At 44.0% G+C, this 23,607-nt stretch overlaps 1 protein-coding gene across 1 annotated transcript; it reads left to right on the top strand.

Moving 5' to 3' along the window:
- Positions 1-3,752: 3,752 nt before the first annotated feature.
- LOC132782182 (eukaryotic translation initiation factor 3 subunit K) lies at positions 3,753-18,150 on the top strand. Its single transcript, XM_067460986.1, has 8 exons — positions 3,753-3,877; positions 9,776-9,874; positions 10,238-10,358; positions 12,391-12,465; positions 13,620-13,686; positions 13,787-13,864; positions 17,290-17,415; positions 18,022-18,150. Exons 1-8 carry the CDS (start codon positions 3,819-3,821, stop codon positions 18,051-18,053), a joined length of 657 nt encoding a protein of 218 aa, XP_067317087.1. The 5' UTR covers positions 3,753-3,818; the 3' UTR covers positions 18,054-18,150.
- The last annotated feature ends 5,457 nt before the right edge of the window (positions 18,151-23,607 follow it).

Below are 23,607 nucleotides of genomic sequence, written 5' to 3' on the forward strand. Positions count from 1 at the left end.
TACCTCTGAGGATGCTTGCCATAGATGCAGGCGAAACGTCAGGAGAAAATGCCTCTAGAATGCACCCATACAGCTCGGAAATCACACAACACCCCAAAAAGAATTTGGTGGCGTCTCCATTTCTGTGTTTTAAAGCAGAGGCTGGAGGGCCATCTGTCGGGAAGGATTGGATTGTGTTTTTGTTGAGGGAGGGTTGTACTGGATGACCTTTGACCTTCTGTGATTCTATACTGGGGTGTGTGTGTTGTAATCACATAGGGTTTGTGCATCAACAATGCCTCAATGGGTACCTTTTAGTGGAGTTGTTTATTTATTGAACTACTAGCCATCCCCTGCCACACGTTGCTGTGGCCCAGTCAGTGTATATGTGTTATGTGTGTGTATATATATGTGTGTGTATATATATACACACACACAACATTTTGTATATATTTGTGTATATATCTTTGCGTGTATATGTGTGTGTGGGGGGTATATATATGTGTGTGTGTATATTTGTGTATTTGTGTGTTTATATGTGTACATGCATATTGTCTATATGTGTGTGCTTGTCTATATGCATATTTGTGTATGTGGATATGTATAAGTGTGTGCAGGTGTATATGTATATATGTATGTGTGCATGTGTATATGTATGTATATGTGTATATTTGTGTGTGTTTTTGCATATATATATGTGTGTGTGTGTGTATGTGTTTGTATATATTTGTGTATATGTGTGTGTTTGCGTGTATACGTGTGTGTGTGTATATATGTGTGTGTGTATATATTTGTGTATTTGTGTGTTTATATGTGTACATGCATATTGTATATATGTGTGTGCTTGTCTATATGCATATATGTGTATGTGGATATGTATATATATATATATATATATATATATATATATATGTATGTGTATATATATATATGTGTGTGTGCATATATTTGTGTATTTGTGTGTATATGTGTACATGCATATTGTGTATATGTGTGTGCTTGTCTATATGCATATTTGTGTATGTGGAAATGTATACGTCTGTGCATGTGTATATGTATATATGCATGTGTGCATGTATGTGTGCATGCGTATATGTATATATGTGTATATTTGTGTGTGTTTTTGCATATATATATATGTGTGTGTGTGTATATGTGTTTGTATATATTTGTGTATATATGTGTGTTTGCGTGTATATGTGTGTGTGTGGGTGTATATATGTGTGTATATATATGTGTGTGTATATATTTGTGTATTTGTGTGTTTATATGTGTACATGCATATTGTGTATATGTGTGTGCTTGTCTATATGAATATTTGTGTATGTGGATATGTATGTGCATGTGTATATGTATATTTGTGTATATGTATATGTGTGTGCTTGTCTATATCCATATTTGTGTGTGTGGATATGTATATATATATGTGTGCATGTATGTGTGCATGTGTATATGTATGTATATGTGTATATTTGTGTGTGTTTGTGCATATATATACACGTGTGTATGAATGTGTGCATGTGTATATGTATATGAATGTATGTGTGTGTGTATATATGGGGTGTATTTTGGGATTTTTTAAGTCTGTTCCGCTGGGGTTGTGTGTGTGTGTGTCTTTATGAGCGATAGACACTCGTCTGATTGTTAGGTGTTTTGTGTCCAAATTTGGTGTCAATTCGCCCAGTGGTTTTTGAGTTATGTTAATCCCACAAACGGACATTACATTTTTATTTATATAGATTTATATCTCGCCTATATTCCTAAGAAAATAAGGACTGGATGACCTTCGGGGATCTCTACGAACTTGAGGATTTTGTGATTCTATGCTAATCAAAAGTAGAGGAGCCAACAAACCACAAGATCTACATTAGCGTGAATGTTGTGATGACACAGGGTTTGTGCATCTTCAACAATGCCTCAATATGTACCTTTTAGTTGAGTTGTTTATAGAACTACGTATCACCCTATATTAAGATCTGAAGGCAGGTTGCATAGACATCAGTGTAAACCCCAAAATAGATAGGCCTGACTCTTCACTAACTGTACCTACGATGGTGCACCGACTGAGCTCTGCGAGTGCAGCATTTTTCCAAATGAAGCAGAGAGTAGGTTCTTGTGGATTTTTTCGGGCTATAGAGCCATGTTCTAGAGGCATTTCTCCTGACGTTCTGCCTGCATCTATGGCAAGCATCATCAGAGGTAGAGGTCTGTTGGAATTAGGACAATGGGTTTATATATCTGTGGAATGGCTGGGGTGGGGCAAGGAGCTCTTCCCTGCTGCAGTTAGGTGTGAATGTTTCAGCTGATCACCTTCATTAGCATTTGAACGCCTGGCTGAGCCTGGGAAAATCTCTTGCTGGGAGGTGTTAATCTGTGCCTGGTTGTTTCCTCTCTGTTGTTTTGCTGTTGTAATTTTAGAGTTTTTTAATACTGGTAGCCAGATTTTGTTTATTTTCATGGTCTCTTCCTTTCTGTTGAAATTGTCCACATGTTTGTGGATTTCAATGGCTTCTCTGTGTAGTCTGACATGGTGGTTGTTGGTGTGGTCCAGTATTTCTGTGTTCTCAAGTAATATGCTGTGTCCAGGTTGGTTCATCAGGTGCTCTGCTATGGCTGACTTCTCTGGTTGGAGTAGTCTGCAGTGCCTTCCATGTTCCTTGATTCGTGTCTGGGCAATGCTGCTGCGTTTGGTGGTCCCTCTGTAGACTTGTCCACAGCTGCATGGTACACGGTAGACTCCTGCAGAGGTGAGAGGATCCCTCTTGTCCTTTGCTGAACGTAGCATTTGTTGGATGTTCTTGGTGGGTTTGTAGATTGTTTGTATGTTGTGTTTCCTCATCAGCTTCCCTATGCGGTCAGTGGTTCCCTTGATGTATGACAGGAACACTTTTCCTCTGGGTGGATCTTCATCTTTACGCTCATGGTTTGTTCTTGGTCTTGTGTTTGAGGATCAGGACATCCGTAGGGATACCAAGGTGCTTGTTTATAAAGCTATTGTCCTCCCAACCCTGCTGTACGCCTACGAGATGTGGACTGTTTACAGACGTCACATGCAACACCTGGAACGATTCCATCAGCGCTGCCTCTGTAAAATCCTGCAAATCTCTTGGGAAGACAAGCAGACAAACGTCAGCGTGCTGGAAGAAGCAAAGACCACCAGCATCAAAGCAATGTTCTCCGCCACCAACTCCGCTGGACCGGCCACGTTGTCCGGATGCCTGGCCACCGTCTCCCAAAGCAGTTGCTCTACTCCGAACTCAAGAACAGAAAATGCAATGTTGTTGGGCAGGAAAAGAGATTGAAAGATGGGCTCAAAGCCAACCTTAAAAACTCTGGCGTAGACACTGAGAACTGGAAAGCCTCCAGCTGGAGGTCAGCTGTGACCAGCAGTGCTGCAGAATTTGAAGAGGAACAAATGGAGGGCGAAAGAGAGAAACGTGCCAAGAGGAAGGCGTGATTATGATGATATAATAATTATTAAAAAATATTAAAATTATTGAAAAATATAATACTGCATTTAATTTTAATATTACTAAAATATTTTTTTAAAAATATAATACTACACTTTGTCTCAAAAGCACCACCAGGTGGCCTTTCGAGCACACTGTGTTTCCTGCTCAATGAGCTGGCCCAAGAGAAGCTCCACCCCCTTTGATGACGTAAAGCGGTCTTCCCAACGCATGCGCACTTCTCCTTCCGAATCTCTATGGCCGACTGACCATAGAGATGTCTCGGCGGAAAACGGGCCGGAAGTGCGTTGCGTTCCGGCTTCTTCCGCTTCCGACGTGGTTGTTGCATCCTTTCTCCTCCTCCTCCTCCTTCTCCCGGTTCCGCGTGCCATGGCGCTCTTCGAGCAAATGCGAGCGAATGTGGGGAAGCTGCTGAAGGGCATCGATAGGTAGAGTCCTGAGAGAGAGAGAGGGGAAGAGGGAGTGATTGACGGGTTGGAAGGGGTGGGCTTTAGTTTGTGGTTGCTGTGGTTACATCTTTCCCCTTCCCTTCCCCTGAATCAGCTGTTCACCAGTGGAAGTCTCTGCTGCGGTGTGGTGGAGGTTCCTTCTTTGGAGTCTTTTAAACAGAGGCTGGATGGCCATCTGTCAGGAGTGCTTTGAATGTGATTTTCCTGCTTCTTGGCAGAATGGGGTTGGACTGGATGGCCCATGAGGTCTCTTCCAACTCTTTGATTCTGTTATCCGAGACTCAAAGTTGAATGATAGCTACCTCTGAGGATGCTTGCCATAGATGCAGGCGATATGTCAGGAGAGAATGCCTCTAGAACAGTGGTTCTCAACCTTCCTAATGCAGTGGTTCTCAACCTTCCTAATGCCCTTAATACAGCTTCTCATGTTGTGGTGACCCCAATCATAAAATTATTTTCGTTGCTACTTCACAATTGTGATTTTGCTACTGTTATGAAGCATAATGTAAGATGTGCTATCATTCACTGGACCAATTTTGGCACAAATATCCAATACGCCCAAATTTAAATACAGGTGGGATGGGGAAAGGGATTGATTTTGTCATTTGGGAGTTGTAGTTGCTGGGATTTATAGTTCACCTACGATCAAAGAGTATTCTGTACTCCACCAACAATGAAATTGAACCAAACTTGGGACACAGAACTCCCATGACCAGCAGAAAATACTGGAAGGGTTGGGTGAACATTGACCTTGAGTTTTGGAGTTGTAGTTCATCGACATCCCGAGAGGACTCAAAACAATGATGGATCGAAACAATGATGGGTTGGGACCAAACTTGGCATGAAAATCAATATGCCCAAATGTGAACTCTGGTGGAGTTTGGGGGAAAACAGACTTGACATTTGGGAGTTGTAGTTGCTGGGATTTATAGTTCACCTACGATCAAAGAGCCTTCTGAACCCAACCAATGATAGCATTGGGCCAAACTTCCCATACAGAACCCCCATGACCAACAGAAAATACTGTGTTTTCTGATAGTCTTTAGTGACCCCTCTGACACCCCCTCGTGACCCCTCCAGGGGTCCCGACCCCCAGGTTGAGAAACTCTGCTCTAGAACATGGCCATATAGCCCGAAAAAACCTACAACAACCCAGTGATTCCGGGCATGAAAGCCTTCAACAATACAAGATATGGAAGCTTTTTCTCTGCTGCTTCAGAGATTAGGACACAGCAATGGATTCAAGTTATAGGAAAAGAGATTCTACCTAAGCCAGGCATGAGCCAACTTCGCCCCTTCCTCTAGGTGTTTTGGACTCCAACTCCCACAATTCCTAACAGCCTACCGGGTAGTTACAGTCTTACACTGTTCTGTTTCAAGAAGGAAATTGATTAAAAGGAGGGCGATCAAAATGCTAAAACAGGTTGGGTAAACTTCGGCCTCCCCTCCTGATGTTTTGGACTTCAACTCCCACAATTCCCAACAGTTCACCAACTTATTGTTGAAGGCTTTCATGGCTGGAATCACTAGGTTCTTGTGGGGTTTTTTTTCGGGCTATAGGGCCATGTTCTAGAGGCATTTCTCCTGACGTTTCGCCTGCATCTATGACAAACATCCTCAGAGGTAGTGAGGATGCTTGCCATAGATGCAGGCGAAACATCAGGAGAAATGCCTCTAGAACATGGCCTTATAGCCCGAAAAAACCCCCACAAGAACCTAGTTCACCAGCTGTTAGGAATTGTGGAAGTTGAAGTCCAAAATACCTGGAGGGCCAAAGTTTGCCCATGCCTGACCTAAGCATTAGAAAGACTTGTAAGAGGCTGCCTGGTGGAGTCTCCTCTGAAGGTTTTTGAACAGGCTGGATGGCCATCTGTCAAGAATGCTATTGTGTCTTCCTGCCTGGCAGAATGGGAGTGGACTGGATAACTCCAAGGGTCTCTTTCAGCTCTGATTCTATGTTACCTGATGCTTTTGTCTGTTTTTGGTTTGGTTTGGTTTTTTTGCACTGGAGGTTCTGACGCTAAACTGTGGTTCTTTAGAATACAGGCAGTTTCCAAGTTACAAACAAGATAGGTACTATAGGTTTGTTCTTAAGTTGAATTTGTATGTGAGTTGGAAGAGGTTAAGAATGCTTGTATTATGTCTTCCTGCCTGGCAGAATGGGAATGGACTGGATAGCCCTGGGGGAATCTCTTCCAGCTCTGATTCCATGTTACTTGACCCTTTTGACTGTTTTTTTTATTAATTTTGCATTGGAGGTTCTCACACTAAACTGTTTTTTTTAATCTTGTTCATAACTTAGACCAGGGGTCCTCAAACTAAGGCCCGGGGGCCGGATGCAGCCCTCCAAGGTCATTTACCCAGCCCTTGCTCAGGGTCAACCTAAGTCTGAAACGACTTGAAAGCACACAACAACAACAATCTCATCAGCCAAAAGCAGGCCCACACTTCCCATTCAAATACTAATAAGTTTATATTTGTTTAAGTTGTTCTTAATTTTAATTATTGTATTGTTTTTAAGTGTTTTTGCACTACAAATAAAATATGTGCAGAGTGCATAGGAATTAATTCATGTTTTTTTCAAATTATAATCCGGCCCTCCAACAGTTTGAGGGACTGTGACCTGGCCCTCTGTTTAAAAAGTTTGAGGACCCCTGACTTAGACAGTCCCTAAGTTGTGAACACGATAGGTTCTGTAGGTTTGTTCTTAAGATGAATTTGCATATAAGTCAGAACAGGTACATTTTTAAAGTGTAACTCCATCCAAATATATATATAACTTTGTTTAGTATAGGGTCAACACCGCTGTTTTGTTTGTTTTGCTGTCTGTGTCCCTGTTGTGAAGATTCTACCTCACTTTCTGTCCCTGTGAGAATTGGATTTTGAAAAATTTAATTGGATGTTTGAAACTCAGGGCCTGTTTGTAGTTAATAAGCTATCACTTATAGTCTGTTTTTAAAAGGGGGGAAATGGAACATGAGATGTACAGGAAAAAAAGATAATGAACATTTATGTGGCAACCGTAATGACATATTGTACATACTTTGTAGACATGGTAGTTTTTTTTAGTGAAAATATGAGATGACATATTCTGGATGATAAATAATAATAATAATAATAATAATAATAATACATTTATACCCCGCTCTTCTCACCCCAATGGGGTCCATGGCATACAATGCCACATTACACATCTATATATATAAATTTGTTAGGGGCATCCAACGAGGAAACAAAACTCAAAAACCCCCCAACGAAACTTAACCAAAATTCCCATGCCCACAACCCACAAGGTACAAACATATCTACTCAAAATGAAAAACAACATAACAACACACTCACAAAACGGCAAAACAACAAAACTCAAAAATCCCCCAACGAAACTTAACTAAAATCCCCGTGCCCATAACACAACCCACAAGGTATAAACATATCTACTCAAAATGAAAAACAACACAACAACACACTCACAAAACGGCAAAACAACAAAACTCAAAAATCCCCCAACGAAACTTAACTAAAATCCCCGTGCCCATAACACAACCCACAAGGTATAAACATATCTACTCAAAATGAAAAACAACACAACAACACACTCACAAAACGGCAAAACAACAAAACTCAAAAATCCCCCAACGAAACTTAACTAAAATCCCCATGCCCATAACACAACCCACAAGGTACAAACATACCTACTCAAAATGAAAAACAACACAACAACACACTCACAAAACGGCAAAACAACAAAACTCAAAAATCCCCCAACGAAACTTAACCAAAATCCCCGTGCCCATAACACAACCCACAAGGTACAAACATATCTACTCAAAATGAAAAACAACACAACAACACACTCACAAAACGGCAAAACAACAAAACTCAAAAATCCCCCAACGAAACTTAACTAAAATCCCCGTGCCCATAACACAACCCACAAGGTACAAACATATCTACTCAAAATGAAAAACAACACAGCAACACACTCACAAAACGGCAAAAGAACAAAACTCAAAAAAACCCCAACGAAACTTAACCAAAATTCCCATGCCCATAACACAACCCACAAGGTACAAACATATCTACTCAAAATGAAAAACAACACAACACACTCACAAAACGGCAAAACAACTGAGCATGTGCATTGGCGCCCAGCCGCAAGTTCCATTGCGCGCGCACATGGCCTTCCGGCCAACGTTCCCTCTGCGGAAACCATGCCCACTCCAAGCCGCGCCGCTTCCCGCACACACACACACACCCTGCCGCACACACACACGCAACCCCACGCTCCATCACTCTCCCCACCGCCGCACACACACGCAACCCCACTCCCGCCGCCGCACACACACACGCAACCCCAGGCTCCATCACTCCCCCCGCCGCCGCACACACACACACAACCCCACGCTCCATCACTCCCCCCACCGCCGCACACACACGCAACCCCACTCCCCCCGCCGCTGCACACACACACGCAACCCCACTCCCCCCGCCGCTGCACACACACATGCAACCCCACGCTCCATCACTCCCCCCGCTGCCGCACACACACACGCAACCCCACGCTCCATCACTCCCCTGCCCCAATCTTACCTCCTTTTACTTCAGGCCACCTCCAAACCCCACCCCGCCCCTTCCCGCCCTGTCAAAATCTAGGAAAGACAGGAAGGAAGGAAAGAAGGAAGAAAGAGAAAGGGAGGTAAAGAAAAAGGGAGAAGGAAGGAAAGTTAGAGGAAGAAGAAAAGGAAAGAAAAGGAAAGATGGAAGGAAAGAAAAGAGAGACAGCAGAAGAGAAAGAAAAAGGGGGAAGGAAGGAAAGAGATAGAGAAAGAAGAGGAGAAGGAAAGATGGGAAGGAAGGAAGGAAGGAGGGAGGGAGGGAAAGAAGGAGAGAAAGAGGGAAGATTGGCCACAGCAACACGTGGCGGGTAAAGGTTGTTATTTCTATGATTATTATCATGCTATTCTTCCTCTGAGACCCTTTTAGGGGGAATGGGAGAGGTGTCAGGTCCCAGAGGCAATGCATTGCATTATTGTTATTGTTATGATGGTGGTGAAATAAAAGGAAATAAAAAGAGAAAGAAGGAAGCAAACAGGGAGGGAAGGAAGGCAAAGGAAGAAAGGGGGAGGGAATGAAGGAAAGAGAGAAGGATGAAACCAAGGAGTGAAAGAAGGAAAGAAAGAAAGAGGTAGAGAAGGAAGAAAGGAGAGAAAGGGGGAGGAAAAGGGGGAAGGAATGGGTAGGGACCTCTCTTTCATAATAGTCCAGATATCTACCTCAACTTTGATAAGTTTTACTATAGGCCACAGCAACGCGTGGCAGGGCACAGCTAGTATAATAATAAACATGACATATCAATTTAAACATACAGTAATAAACATGACATATAATTGAACAATTCAAATATAAATACATTGAAAAAGCTTAAAAGTAAACATTCAATCCCAGCCAAAATGGGCTGATGGAATAAGTGACCAGAAGCAACAGGCGAGGCAGGGGAACCCCGAAATTGAGAACTGGCACATGTGTTCCAATGTCCAAATGATGGGCGCCGTGGCCATGGAGGCACCCCACGCAGGTGTCCCGGCAGCCGGGCAATGGGTGGCACGGCCATTAAAGTAGCCATGCGGTGAGGCTGCGGGGGCCATGTTCTCTCCTTGGAGGCTGCTGGGCCAGCTGGCTGGAATGAGGGTGTGGCTGCAGGTCTCCTGGGTAAACCTAGGGCTGAGCAGGTAGCAAAGCTGGATGGCAGTACTCAGGCCCCAGGGTCTCTCTTGCAGCAGGACCCAACCTTTCCATAACTCTAGAACAAAGTTTGTTTGGCGTTCTTCAGTACTTTGCTCTAGATGCTTCTTCATGTTGTTGTCATCCTTTCCTCAGATATAACCCAGAGAACCTGGCCACGTTGGAGCACTATGTGGAGACCCAGGCCAAAGAGAACGCCTATGACTTGGAGGCCAACCTGGCTGTGCTCAAACTGTAAGTGTTACTGTATGCTTCCCTGACATTGCAAAAACTCAGAATGATGCTGCTCAAGGCACACTAGATGTTGGACAGATATTTGTACTGTTTGCCAATTTTGCTACAGAAGGTGGACTGTCATATTCTAGTCTTGGCCCAGCTGTGGTTTGTTTGAGCTTAGTGATTCTCCTATAAAGTGGGTCTATGAATGACAGCCTCACAGCTGTGGTACAAAACTGTAGAGGCTGGAAAACTTATTAGTATATATCTGATTACAAGTGCAGTTGAAGTGGAAAAGCCATACCTGTTGGGCCAAAAGATCTACGGAATTGTTCCTATCCCATCTTCTTGGAGTCTCAAGATACTCTCTTTCTCTTCCAGGTATCAGTTTAACCCTGCCTTATTCCAAACCACAGTGACTGCCCAGATCCTCCTGAAGGCCCTGACCAACCTGCCCCACACAGACTTCACACTCTGCAAATGTATGATTGACCAAGCGCATGTATCCTTGATCCAAGGGGAAGGCACTGCAGTGTGCCAATAGTGGCTGGCTTTCAATTTTACTCAACCATGAACTTCAGACAAACTTTGATACTTAGGAACTTTAAAAAAATAGAGATTGAAACAGGTTAAATAGTTTAAAATGAAGGTTTGATATAAAAACAGTTAGACTCCAAAAACTTTTGATGAATATTTTCACGTGGTCTTGGAATAAGGGGAGCAGCGCACTTTAGGCCCCCGAAGAGAAAGTATTCCATAGCAGAGAAAGCTGAAGGGAAGAGCAGGTTGTTACCATCCTACCATAGTAAATCTTCCAATGTTAGGACCTCCGAATCATCATTACCCTTAAGCTGCACAACCCTAACAAGCAGGAACACACGTTAGCGCTGCTTAGCACAGTGGGCTAAACTACTGAGCTGCAGAAAATCCTGCTGATCGAAAGGTTGGCAGTTCAAGCTCGGGTCAGGATGAGCACCTGCCATCAGCCCAGTTCCCTGACCACCTAACAGATCGAAAACAGAAATGTGAATTGATAAATAGGTATCACTTTAAAGCGGGGAGGTAATAAAAGGTGCCCTTAAGGATGTACCGGTGGTTTTGATTGGGAGACCATCTTGGAAGGACAAAGCTCCTCAGCCTAGAAGATAGAGTGGCAGCACCCCCCAACTCCCCATGGCCAGAGTTGAGCACAGCCTCCAGGTGCCAGAAATGGAAAAAATTGGGAAAGTCTTTGCCTTTGTTTATGTATTGTCTGTCTTTGTTAATTGTATAATGGCATTGAGTATTTGCCGTAGATGTCCCCTTGGGGAGATAGCCCGGAATAGAAATAAAATATATTATTATTATAGCAAAATCAGTGGAGCTTAAAGGGTTGTGATGAACATTATCTCTACTCAGCAGGATTAGTTTAGGCCAGGGGTCCTCAAACTATGGCCCGGGGGCCGGATACGGCCCTCCAAGGTCATTTATCCGGCCCTCACTCAGGCTCAAACTAAGTCTGAAATGACTTGAAAGCACACAACAATAACAATCCTATCTCATCAGCCAAAAGCAGGCCCACACTTCCAATTGAAATACTAATAAGTTTACATTTATTAAAATTGTCCTTCATTTTAATTATTATATGGTTTTAAAGTGTTCTTTTTTCCAAATTATAATCTGGCCCTCCAACAGTTTGAGGGACTGTGAACTGGCCCTCTGCTTAAAAAGTTTGAGGACCCCTGGTCTAGCTGTTCTATGTTCATTCTTCATAGTTCATAATTATTTATTGCGCTGTATTTCCAAACGCTTGCTCGAAGAGCCAAGTTTTTACTTTTTCGAAAAGTCAGGAGGGAGGGGGCCGATCTAATATCCCTAGGGAGGGAGTTCCACAGCCGAGGGGCCACCACTGAGAAGACCCTATCTCTCGTCCCCGCCAGGCGCACCTGCGAGGAAGGCGGGATCAAGAGCAGGGCATCCCCAGACGATCTTAAGTTTCTAGATCAGGGGTCCTCAAACTGAGGCCCAAGGGCCAGATACAGCCTTCCAAGGTCATTTAAACAGCCCTCACTCAGGGTCAACCTAAGTCTGAAACGACTTGAAAGCACACAACAACAACAATCCTATCTCATCAGCCAAAAGCAGGCCCACACTTCCCACTGAAATACTAATAAGTTTATATTTATAAAATTGTTCTTCATTTTAATTATTGTATTGTTTTTAAGTGGTTTTTGTTGCACTACAAATAAGATATGTGTAGTGTGCACAGAAATTCATTGATTTTTTTTCTTCTAATTTTAATCAGGTCCTCCAACAGTTTAAGGGACTGTGACCTGGCCCTCTGTTTAAAAAGTTTGAGGACTCCTGGTTTAGGCTATCTGTTTAGGAAGCTACTAAAGGTAACAGTAGATAATGGCAGCACTGATTAGGACCAACAGTTAACACCAAAAAGCAGTTTAAAAGTTCCTGTAATCCCCGGAATTATCTTTTTCCATCGGAAGTTCTACGAAACCTAATTCTTTTATATCCAGTTTCCTTAATGCCATTTCTTCCAGCAAGAAGAGAAACCAATCCGTCAAATCTTATACTTGGGTGAGCTGTTGGAGACATGCCACTTTCAGGCTTTCTGGGTAAGCCAAGCCTCTACCTCTAACCAGAAGTTCTTTGCATTTATAACCGTTTTAGACACCACACACTCCTAATGATGTCTGTCTCATTCAGTTTGCTCGGTCTCAAAAGTGCCACCCTTTACAGTTGTCTTTTTAAGGATCTCTACATTTCAGTAAGTGCACAGACAGTGCTGTCTGCCTTACCTTTTGAGTGATGAATTTCTAAAATCACATTTGTATGTGTTTTCCTTTATTTTTGTTCAGATGAAAGGGCATTCCTCTGAAATTAGAAGTTAGATTCTTTCCAACAAGCAGGATTGTCATTGGGTTGTTGTAGGTTTTTCCGGGCTATATGGTCATGTTCTTGAGGCATTTTTTCCCCCTGACGTTTCGCCTGCATCTATGGCAAGCATCCTCAGAGGTAGTGAGGTCTGTTGGAAGTAGGAAAATGGGTTTACATATCTGTGGAATGACCAGGGTGGAACCAAGGACCTTTGTCTGCTGGAGCTAGGTGTGAATGTTTCAACTGACCACCTTGATTAGCATTAAATGGCTTGTAAGTGCCTGGGGGGAATCTTTTGTTAAGAGTGATTTGATGTGCCTGATTGTTTACTCTCTGTTGTTTTGCTGTTGTGATTTTTGAGTTTTTTTAATACTGGTAGCCAGATTTTGTTCATTTTCATGGTTTCTTCCTTGGAAGATTCCCCTCAGGCACTTCCAAGCCATTAAACGCTAATCAAGGTGGTCAGTTGAAATATTCACACCTAGCTCCAGCAGACAAAAGTCCTTTGTCTCACCCTGGTCATTCCACAGATATATAAAGCCATTTTCCTACTTCCAACAGACCTCACAACCTCTGAGGATGCTTGCCATAGATGCAGGCGAAACGTCAGGAGAAAATGTCTCTAGAACATGGCCATATAGCCTGAAAAAACCTACAACAACCCAGTGATTCCAGCCATAAAAGCCTTCGACAATAGGATTGTCATTTTTAAGGAAGTAAAAAAAATACAGAAAGACTCCCTAATTCATAAAATAAAACAGAGTTACCCTCAGTGATACCAAGGTGGAGTGAAAGGCATTATCTCTCATTCCAAGGCCCTGAATTATAGCAAATATGATGCTCTGTTCTTGATTTTAGATGCTTATAAATATTTGTTATTGTTGTTTGGTAGCAAGCATTGGATGAGAACATAGCTCTCCTGGATGGGATCACGGGATTTGAGGACTCTGTTAGGAAATGTAAGTGTACTTCCTTCTACAATTGTATGATTCTTTCTCCTTCTTCAGACTCTGAAATGCCAGTATCTATTGTCTTGTTTTTTTTTTTTTTTTTTTGCAGTTATCTGTCACGTAGTTGGAATCACGTACCAACACATCGACCACTGGCTTCTAGCCAAGATGTTGGGTGACCTCACAGGTGAGTGACTTCTGTATGTAAGCACACCCCACTGATCCACCCCTGTTTGCAAGGGGGTACACAATGTGATGGGTCAGGTGTTTGCTTGCTTCCCTTTCTAAACTGTTCCTGTATAAGCTCATGACTTGAACAGTCTGTATGATATCAAGAAACAGTGTTTAAGTTTTCCTATCACAGTAACTTCCTTGAAGGGTGAAGTAGAATTGCCTATGGCTACCAGTATTAAAAGACTCTAAAATTACAACAGCAAAACAACAGAGAGGAAACAATCAGGTACATCTAATCACCTCTCAACAAAAGATTGCCCCAGGCACCAACAAGCCACACCAAACAACTGCCAGGCCATCAAATGCTAATCAAATTGAAACATTCACACCTAGCTCCAACAGACAAGAGTTCTTTGTCCCACCCTGGTCATTCCACAGATATATAAACCCATTTTCCTAGTTCCAACAGACCTCACTACCTCTGAGGATGCTTGCCATAGATGCAGGCGAAGCGTCAGGAGAAAATGCCTCTAGAACATGGCCATATAGCCCGAAAAAAACTATAACAACCCAGTGATTCCGGCCATGAAAGCCTTTGACAATACACAGAATTGCCTCTGTCTCCCCTTCCTGCCCCCATCTTGACCTTCTGTCGTGTACCAGAGCAGGAACACCTCTGACCTCAAACACCACACCAGCTTGGTAAGATCAGCAAGCAGTTTATTGTAGGTTATATGTAGGCAAAGCAGTAAAAATAGTAAAACAGTAAAAGCCCAAAATCCATAAGCTTCAAAGGATAGCAAGGTCCATGAGTACATAGAAATCCATGAGACAAGGCACTTGAAACCACGAAGCAAACAGCAGGAAAATTCCATAGGCAAAACTAAAACTTGGCAAAAACTTGGTACGTTGTCTTGTGGGGTTTCTAATGGCTCAATGCTGTCTCCCATGTTGTTTAACACCTACATGAAGCCGCTGGGGGAGATCATCCAGAGTTTTGGGGTACGGTGTCACTTGTACGCAGATGACGTCCAACTCTATCAGTCCTTCCCACTTGCTACTAAGGAGGCTGTCCAGGTCCTGAACCGGTGCCTGGCCGCTGTGACGGTCTGGATGAGAGCGAACAAATTGAAATTGAATTTAGACAAGACAGAGGTACTCCTGGTCAGTCGCAAGGCCAAACGGGACATAAGGTTACAGCCTGTGTTGGATGGGGTCGCACTCCCCCTGAAGACGCAGGTCCGCAGCTTGGGTGTGATACTGGATTCATCGCTGAGCCTGGAACCCCAAGTCTCGGTGATGGCCGGGAGAGCATTTGCACAATTAAAACTTGTGCGCCAGCTGCGCCCGTACCTTGGGAAGTCTGGCTTGGCCATGGTAGTCCACGCTCTGGTTACATCCCGAATAGATTACTGCAACACTCTCTACGTGGGGTTGCCTTTGAAGACTGCTCGGAAGCTTCAAATGGTCCAACGGGCGGTAGGCAGGTTGCTAACGCTAAGATCTTCTGGGGAGGCCCTGCTCGCTCCTGCCTTCCTCACAGATGCGTTTGGTGGGGACGGGAGGGAGGGCCTTCTCAGTGGTGGCCCCTCGACTGTGGAACGCCCTGCCTAGAGAGATAAGATTGGCCCTCTCCCTCCTGTCCTTTCGAAGATATGGCATGGATATATAATATTACGGACAAGTGACGATGCAACCGGGCAATGATTTGATATGGAGAAGCTTTGATAATGTTTTTAAATGCTGTGTACAATTTTTATGTTTTATATTGCTCTTAGTATTTTAAAGTTTTAATGATTGTTTTAATTTTTTAAATTTTGCTGTCACTGCACTAGCATCAAATTGTTGCCTGTTGTTAACCGCTCCGAGTCGCCCTTGGGCTGAGAGGGGAGGTATATAAATGTAAATAAATAAATAAATAATACATGAAACACAGAGCACTTGAAAGCAAGACCATGATAAAATAACAACGTTGACTCAACTGAGGCAACTGACTCCCATGAATCATTATAAACCTTTTCCAGAACCCAAAACTGAAAGGAAAGCATTCTTTTTGACTTTCCCACCAAACCAGTGGTTCTCAACCTGGGGGTCGGGACCCCTGAGGGGGTCGCGAGGGAGTGTTAGAGGGGTCGCCAAACACCATCAGAAAACACAGTATGTTGTGTTGGTCATGGGGGTTCTGAGTGGGAAGTTTGGGCCAATTCTATCATTGATAGGGTTCAGAATGCTCTTTGATGGTAGGTGAACTATAAATCCCAGCAACTACAACTCCCAAATGTCAAGATCTATTTTCCCCACATGCCACATTTGGGCATAATAAGTTAGGTCCAGATCCATCATTGTTTGAGTCCACAGTGCTCTCTGGATCTAGGTGAACTACAACTCCCAAATTCAAGGTCAGTGCCCACCAAACCCTTCCAGTATTTTCTGTTGGTCGTGGGACTTCTGTGTGCCAAGTTTGGTTCAATTCCATCATTGGTGGAGTTCAGAATGCTCTTTGATTTTAGGTGAACTATAGATCCCAGCAACTACAACTCCCAATTGACAAAATCAACCCCTCGCCCAACCCCAGTAGTATTCAAATGTGGGTGTATTGGGTATTTGTGCCAAATTTGGTCAAGTGAATGAAAATACATTCTGCATATTGGATATTTACATTACAATTCGTAATAGTAGCAAATTTACAGTTATGAAGCAACAACGAAAATAATATTATGGTTGGGGGTCACCACAACATGGGGATCTGTATTAAGGGGTCGCGGCATCAGGAAGGTTGAGAAACACTGCACCAAACGTTTGTTATCTTTCTTTTGCTGTAGATGAACCGATTGCCTCAGTCTCTGAAAGCTCTGCCTCTTGTTTACTAAAACTTTGCTTTCTGTCCAAGATTTCACTATCCTCTCCCTCGTTAACTCCTGCACCTGGCAAATCAATCTCAGCATCGTTTTCAAACTGTTGTTCTGAGAAAAGTGGTGAAAGGTCCTCCCAGGAATGTGGCCTTGCTCAGGCCTCTCTTCTGAACTTAACTCAGGTCTGAGCCCCCGGGTGGCGCAGTGGGTTAAACCCCTGTGCCGGCAGGACTGAAGACCGACAGGTTGCAGGTTCGAATCTGAGGAGAGGCGGATGAGCTCCCTCTTTCAGCTTCAGCTCCTCATGCGGGGACATGAGAGAAGCCTCCCACAAGGATGATAAAAACATCAAATCATCCCGGCGTCCCCTGGGCAATGTCCTTGCAGACGGCCAATTCTATCACAACAGAAGCGACTTGTTGCTCCTGACACGACCAAACTCAGGTCTGAGCAAACCCTCATCCCCAGGCCCATCATCAGGAACGCCATCCCCATTCCAATCATGAACATCATTTCCACCATGAGCATCAGCAAGAAGATCAGATACAATCACAGGCTGACCCACAACTCCTTCTCTTTGTTGCAGACAACCAACTCAAGTCTTGGATGAGCAAATATGGCTGGACAGAGTCAGAGCCTGGGACGATCTTTATCTGCAACCAGGAGGAGAGCATCAAGCCCAAAAACATTGTGGAGAAGATAGACTTTGATAGTAAGTGTCTCCCCTCATTCACCCTTTTTAAACATCCTTGGCAGCCATGTTTGTTTCTGTATTTTGATGCCTTCTCTAAACAAAACAGGAGTTGACTTGCAAACAGTATTGTCTTTCCTGCAGTTGAAAACTGAATATCAAAGAAACCCAGCTTCTGTGTTTTACATATAAAGCATGCACACAGACCTGAGTTTGCTCATTGTAAAATTATTGTTATTGTTTTGCTTTGTTATGAGTTATTTATCGTTGTATTGTTGTTGTGTTTTATTGATGTATTTGTGCTCGGCCCTATTGTAAGCTGCACCAAGTCCTGCGAAGATGGTAGTGGGGTATAAGTAAAGGATTATTATTATTATTATTATTATTATTATAAAGGGCACGATTGAGCAAAAATATATATATCTTAATGCCTGCAAGCTGCAATTTGCCCACTGCTGTTAAGATTAATTGAGGTTTGGTGTATCACTCCGAAATGTTCCAAACAGCATGGCCAAACTAACTGAGAATTTTGGGAAATATACTCCCAAAATGTAACTTTTCCAAGCTCTATTGAATTCAACTGGAGCTAGCATCACCTTTTCTGAATCTTTGCCTGTTTTCTTCCAGGTGTCTCGAGTATCATGGCATCTTCGCAGTAAGAAAGCACCTTCCACAGATTCTCACTTGTTGCTCATTGGATTTATTTGAAATATTTTCAAAACATTGGTCAATAAAAGACTCTAACATGCCCTGTGATTTTGCTTTGCTCCAGTCAGTCTCACCTATGGTATCTACCAATCATTTGCAACTTTGAGAAGTGCCATGACACAGCAGAGAGAGGTCACTGCCACTTAGGAGTTTGAAAGTATTATGGCTAGAGAAAAATGAGAATACAGCAGGTTGACAAAATGAAGGTTGCCTTCAGTGGGAAGAACACGTTTCCCCTCATCCTCCCCATCACTTATCACTATGGGGTTTGCCACTAAAGGAAGGAGATGATTTCAGAGAAGATTTCTTAATGGGTTTCTGTGAGTCTTTCAGGCTGTCTGGCCATGTTCTAGAAGCATTCTCTCCTGATGTTTCACCCACATCCCTGTGGACAAGTCTACATAGGGACCACCAAACACAGGATTGCCCAAACACGAATCAAGGAACATGAAAGGCACTGCAGACTACTTCAACCAGAGAAGTCAGTCATAGCAGAGCACTTGATAAACCAACTTGGACACAGCATATTATCTGAGAACACAGAAATGCTGGACCACTCTCACAACCACCATGTCAGGCTACACAGAGAAGCCACTGAAATCCACAAGCATGTGGACAATTTCGATAGGAAACTATGAAAATGAACACAATCTGGATACCAGTATTTTTTTAATTTAAAAAACCTCTAAAATTAGGGCTGTAGATAAAGAGCAACACTCAAAAAGTAGGGGAAATCCAGACAGGAAACAATCAGGGCCAGCTAATCACCTCCCAACAAAGGATTCCCCCAGGCAGGAGCAGCCAAGCTTTGAAGCTGCAAAGCTATTCAATGCTAATCAAGGTGGCCAGTCACAACATTTACACTTGCCTCAAGCAAACAAGAGTTCTTTCTCCCACCTTGGTCATTATTCCACAGATATATAAACCTCACTTGCTTAGTTTCCAACAGACCTCACAACCTCTGCTGTAGATGTAGGTGAAACGTCAGGAGAGAGTGCTTCTAGAACATGGCCATATGGCCTGGGAAACTCATAGCAACCCAGTGATTCTGGTCTTTAAAGCCTTCAATAACACATTTCTTAATTATTTAAATGTTCTGAATGCCACACACTGGAATGGCCCTCTTGTCAAGCCTATTGCCAATGTTGTTTATGCATAATTTTTTGAGTGTGAGTGTACATCGGGGGTATCCAAAATGCAGCCTCTGAGAGCCGCCAAAGTTTATAAACTAAGTTTAACAACAAAATTTCCAAAAACATTCTCAATTCAAAATAGTCTGCTTCCACTGACCCTCCAAAGCCTGCCAAATCTTCCCACAACACAAATAGACCTGACAATTGGCAAAAGTGATATCCAGTGCTGCTATTAGCTGGCTCTTCATTTAGAGTGTCCCTCATTCCGTGAATGGGCCAATTTTAAGGCAGCTAATATATAAAGTAAGGCACCCTTTCCTATTGGGAATGTGTGACACTGAAATTCAACACCACCTGAGCTCTGAGTGCAGCGTTTTTCCGAATGAAGCAGAGAGTGTTTGAGGACCGGGACATCCATAGGGAAACCAAGGGGCTTGTTTATAAAGCTATTGTCCTCCCAACCCTGCTATATGCCTGCGAAACGTGGACTGTCTACAGACGTCACATGCAACTCCTAGAATGATTCCATCAGCGTTGACTGCAAAAAATCCTGCAAATCTCTTGGGAAGACCAGCGGACAAATGTCAGCGTGCTGGAAGAAGCAAAGACCACCAGCATTGAAGCGATGGTCCTCCACCATCAACTCTGCTGGACCGGCCACATTGTCCAGATGCCCGACCACCGTCTCCCAAAGCAGTTGCTCTACTCTGAACTTAAGAACGGAAACCAGTATGTCGGAAGACAGGAAAAGAGATTTAAAGATGGGCTCAAAGCCAACCTTAAAAACTGCAGCATAGACACTGAGAAGTGGGAAGCCCTGGCCCTTGAGCGCTCCAGCTGGAGGTCAACTATGACCAGCAGTGCTGCAGAATTTGAAGAGGCGCAAATGGAGGGTGAAAGAGAGAAACGTGCCAAGAGGAAGGCGCATCAAGCCAACCCCGACCGGGACCACCTCCCATCTGGAAACCAATGCCCTCACTGTGGGAGAAGATGCAGATCAGGAACAGGGCTCCACAGTCACCTACGGACCCACCACCAGAACCATCATCCTTGGACTACGAGGGATCACCTAAGTAAGTATGTGTTCCCAAACTGAATGCAGTTACCTAAAATCATAGAATCATAGAATCAAAGAGTTGGAAGAGACCTCATGGCCCATCCAGTCCAACCCCCTGCCAAGAAGCAGGAGAATTGCATTCAAATCACTCCTGACAGATGGCCATCCAGCCTCTGTTTAAAAGCTTCCTAAGAAGGAGCCTCTACCACACTCCGGGGCAGAGAGTTCCACCGCTTAACGGCTCTCGCAGTCAGGAAGTTCTTCCTCATGTTCAGGTGGAATCTCCTCTCTTGTAGTTTGAAGCCATTGTTCCATTGCGTCCTAGTCTCCAAGGAAGCAGAAAACAAGCTTGCTCCCTCCTCCCTGTGGCTCCCTCTCACATATTTATACATGGCTATCATGTCTCCTCTCAGCCTTCCCTTCTTCAGGCTAAACATGCCCAGCTCCTTAAGCCGCTCCTCATAGGGCTTGTTTTCCAGACCCTTGATCATTTTAGTCGCCCTTCTCTGGACACATTCCAGCTTGTCAATATCTTTCTTGAATTGTGGTGCCCAGAATTGGACACAATATTCCAGGTGTGGTCTAACCAAAGCCAAATCAACCAACATTAAACTAGCTTGCTTCCAATTCCAGCAAAACAGGCACGTGCTATTGTGTGCTCTCAGGAGGACCTAGAAAGCTATCCTCTAGAAGTTTGCTGGGTCCTCGTGTACAACTCGATGGTACCTTTCAATGGAAGAATTGCCTGGAGGACCTAGCAAATTCCTTGGGAGAGCTTCTTGCTCAAGCTATGTACATTGTAGCTTTCCTTTTGCAAATATGTGATGGGGAGCATTTCCCAATATGTGATGCCGATACAAATGTTTAAAATCTTCAGCGGAATTAGTAACTGAACGAGAGAGTGAAGCTTCTCCATCCATGCCAAACTAAAATGCTATGGATTTGCATACAGAGTCATAAATGGGAAACTCAGATCTTAGAAAACTGTTCTTATCTTGAGCACTAGGTGGTGCTCAAGAGTCAACACAGGAAGCCGAATTCTATACTAGTTTATTGACTTTCCACACCAGGTGGCATCAGGTGTTGCACAGGTTACTGAGATTCCTAGCCCATGATGTGCTTATCTCTTTTCCCTCACTGGAGATGTGAGCAGGTGTTGCCTGGACCCTTCCCCACCTGATGCTGCAGAGATTAAGCACTAGACATTTCCAGAGGTTTTCCTCTGGTTATAATAAAAGTTACCATTTCCGCTACCTTGGCAGCCACCTCTCCACCAAGGTCAACACTGACACCGAAATACAACACCGCATGAGCTCTGCGAGTGCAGCATTTTTCCAAATGAAGCAGAGAGTGTTTGAGGACCGGGACATTCAAAGGAATACCAAGGTTCTTGTCTATAAAGCTATTGTTCTCCCAACCCTGCTATATCCCTGCAAAACGTGGACTGTCTACAGATGTCACATGCAACTCATGGAACGATTCCATTAGCGCTGCCTCCAGAAAATCCTGCAAATCTCTTGGGAAGACAGGCGGACAAACGTCAGTGGGCTGGAAAAAGCAAAGACCACCAGCATTGAAGCGATAGTCCTCCCCATCAACTCTGCTGGACTGGCCACGTTGTCCGGATGCCCGACCACCATCTCCCAAAGCAGTTGCTCTACTCCGAACTCAAGAACGGAAAACAGAATGTTGGAGGACAGGAAAAGAGATTTAAAGATGGGCTCAAAGCCAACCTTTAAAACTCTGGCATAGACACTGAGAATTGGGAAGCCCTGGCCCTTGAGCACTCCAGCTGGAGGTCAGCTGTGACCAGCAGTGCTGCAGAATTTGAAGAGGCGCGAATGGAGGGTGAAAGAGAGAAACGTGCCAAGAGGAAGACGATTCAAGCCAACCCCGACCAAGACCGCCTTCCACCTGGAAACCAATGCCCTCACTGCGGGAGAAGATGCAGGTCAAGAATAGGGCTTCACAGCCACCTACAAATCCACAAGGAAACCCATCATGGAAGACCATCTTACTTGTCCAACGAGGTATCGCCTAAGTAAAAGTAAGTAAAGTAAGTAAGTAATCAGGAGCAAAGTACTTCTACATGTTGATCTTAATTTAAATTAATTTAAACAGATTGAGGATAAATAGGAAGCAGGAAGTTAGGGGAACATGGAAACGTTTGGATCCCAAAAGGGTTGGCCTTGGTCAGGATGAGATGGTGGATGGGAAAGGAGAAAGTGTATTCACGAGACTTTGTATTGCCTACTCCTGATATAGAATCCTAGAGATGGAAGAGACCCCCAAGAGCCATCCAACCCAACCCCCTGCCATGCAAGAAGGCACAATCAAAGCACTCCCAATAGACAGCCTCTGCTAAAAAGCCTCCAGAGAAGGAGACTCCACCACACACCCGGGGGGGGGGGGGGGGTCCATACATTGACTTTAATCTAGGTGCAATCGGAAGAAAGAGAGGGAAGTAAGGGAGGGAGGGAAGGAATGAGGAAGGGAAGAAGGAAAGGAAGGGAGAGAATGAAGGAGGGAGGGAGGAAAGAGGGAAGAATGAAAGGGTAAGAGGGAATGATGGGAGGAGGGAGGGAGGGAATTAGGAAGGAAAGAGAAAGAAGGGAGGAAGAGAAGGAAGGAAGGGAGAGAACGAAGGAGGGAGGGAGGAAAGAGGGAAGGATGAAAGGATAAGGGAATGATGGAAGGAGGAAGGAAGGAAGGAAGGAAGGAAGGAAGGAAGGAAGGAAGGAAGGAAGGAAGGAAGGAAAGAGAGAAAGAAGGAAGGGAGAGGAGAATGAAGGGAGGGTGGGAGAAGGAAGGAGTGAGGGAGGAAAGAGGGAAGGCTGAAAGGGTAAGAGGGAAGGATGAAAGGGTAAGAGGGAAGGATGGAAGGAGAAAGGGAGGGAAGGAGGAAGGAAGGAAAGAGAGAAAGAAGGGAGGAAGAGAAGGAAGGGAGAGAGAAGGAAGGAAGGATGGAAGAAAGAGGGAAGGATGAAAGGGTAAGAGGGAAGGATGGAAGGAGAAAAGGAGGGACGGAAGGAGGAAGGAAAGATAGAAGGAAGGGAGGGAGCGAGGAGAAGGAAGAAGAGAATGAAGGGGGAGGAAAAAGAGAAAGATGAAAGGGTAGGAGGGAAGGATGGAAGAAAGGGAGGGAAGGAGAAAGGGAAGAAAGAAGGAAGAAAGGGAGGAAGAGAAGAAAGGAGAAAGAGGGAGAGAAGGAGGGAGGGAGGAAAGAAGGAAGGAAGGACTAAAAGGGTCAGAGGGAAGGATGGAAGGAGAAAAGGAGGTAAGGAAGAAAGAAGGAAAGAGAAAAGGGAGGAAGGA

The sequence above is a fragment of the Anolis sagrei genome, chromosome X, assembly GCF_037176765.1.
Source record: "Anolis sagrei isolate rAnoSag1 chromosome X, rAnoSag1.mat, whole genome shotgun sequence".
Taxonomy (NCBI): Eukaryota; Metazoa; Chordata; class Lepidosauria; order Squamata; family Dactyloidae; genus Anolis; species Anolis sagrei.

Coding starts and splice junctions, on each gene's coding strand:
- LOC132782182 (XM_067460986.1), top strand. CDS start 3,819: ATGGCGCTCTTCGAGCAAATGCGAGCGAATGTGGGGAAGCTGCTGAAG. Junction 3,878..9,775: donor CTGCTGAAGGGCATCGATAG/GTAGAGTCCTGA, acceptor TCCTTTCCTCAG/ATATAACCCAGAGAACCTGG. Junction 12,466..13,619: donor GCCACTTTCAGGCTTTCTGG/GTAAGCCAAGCC, acceptor GTTGTTTGGTAG/CAAGCATTGGATGAGAACAT.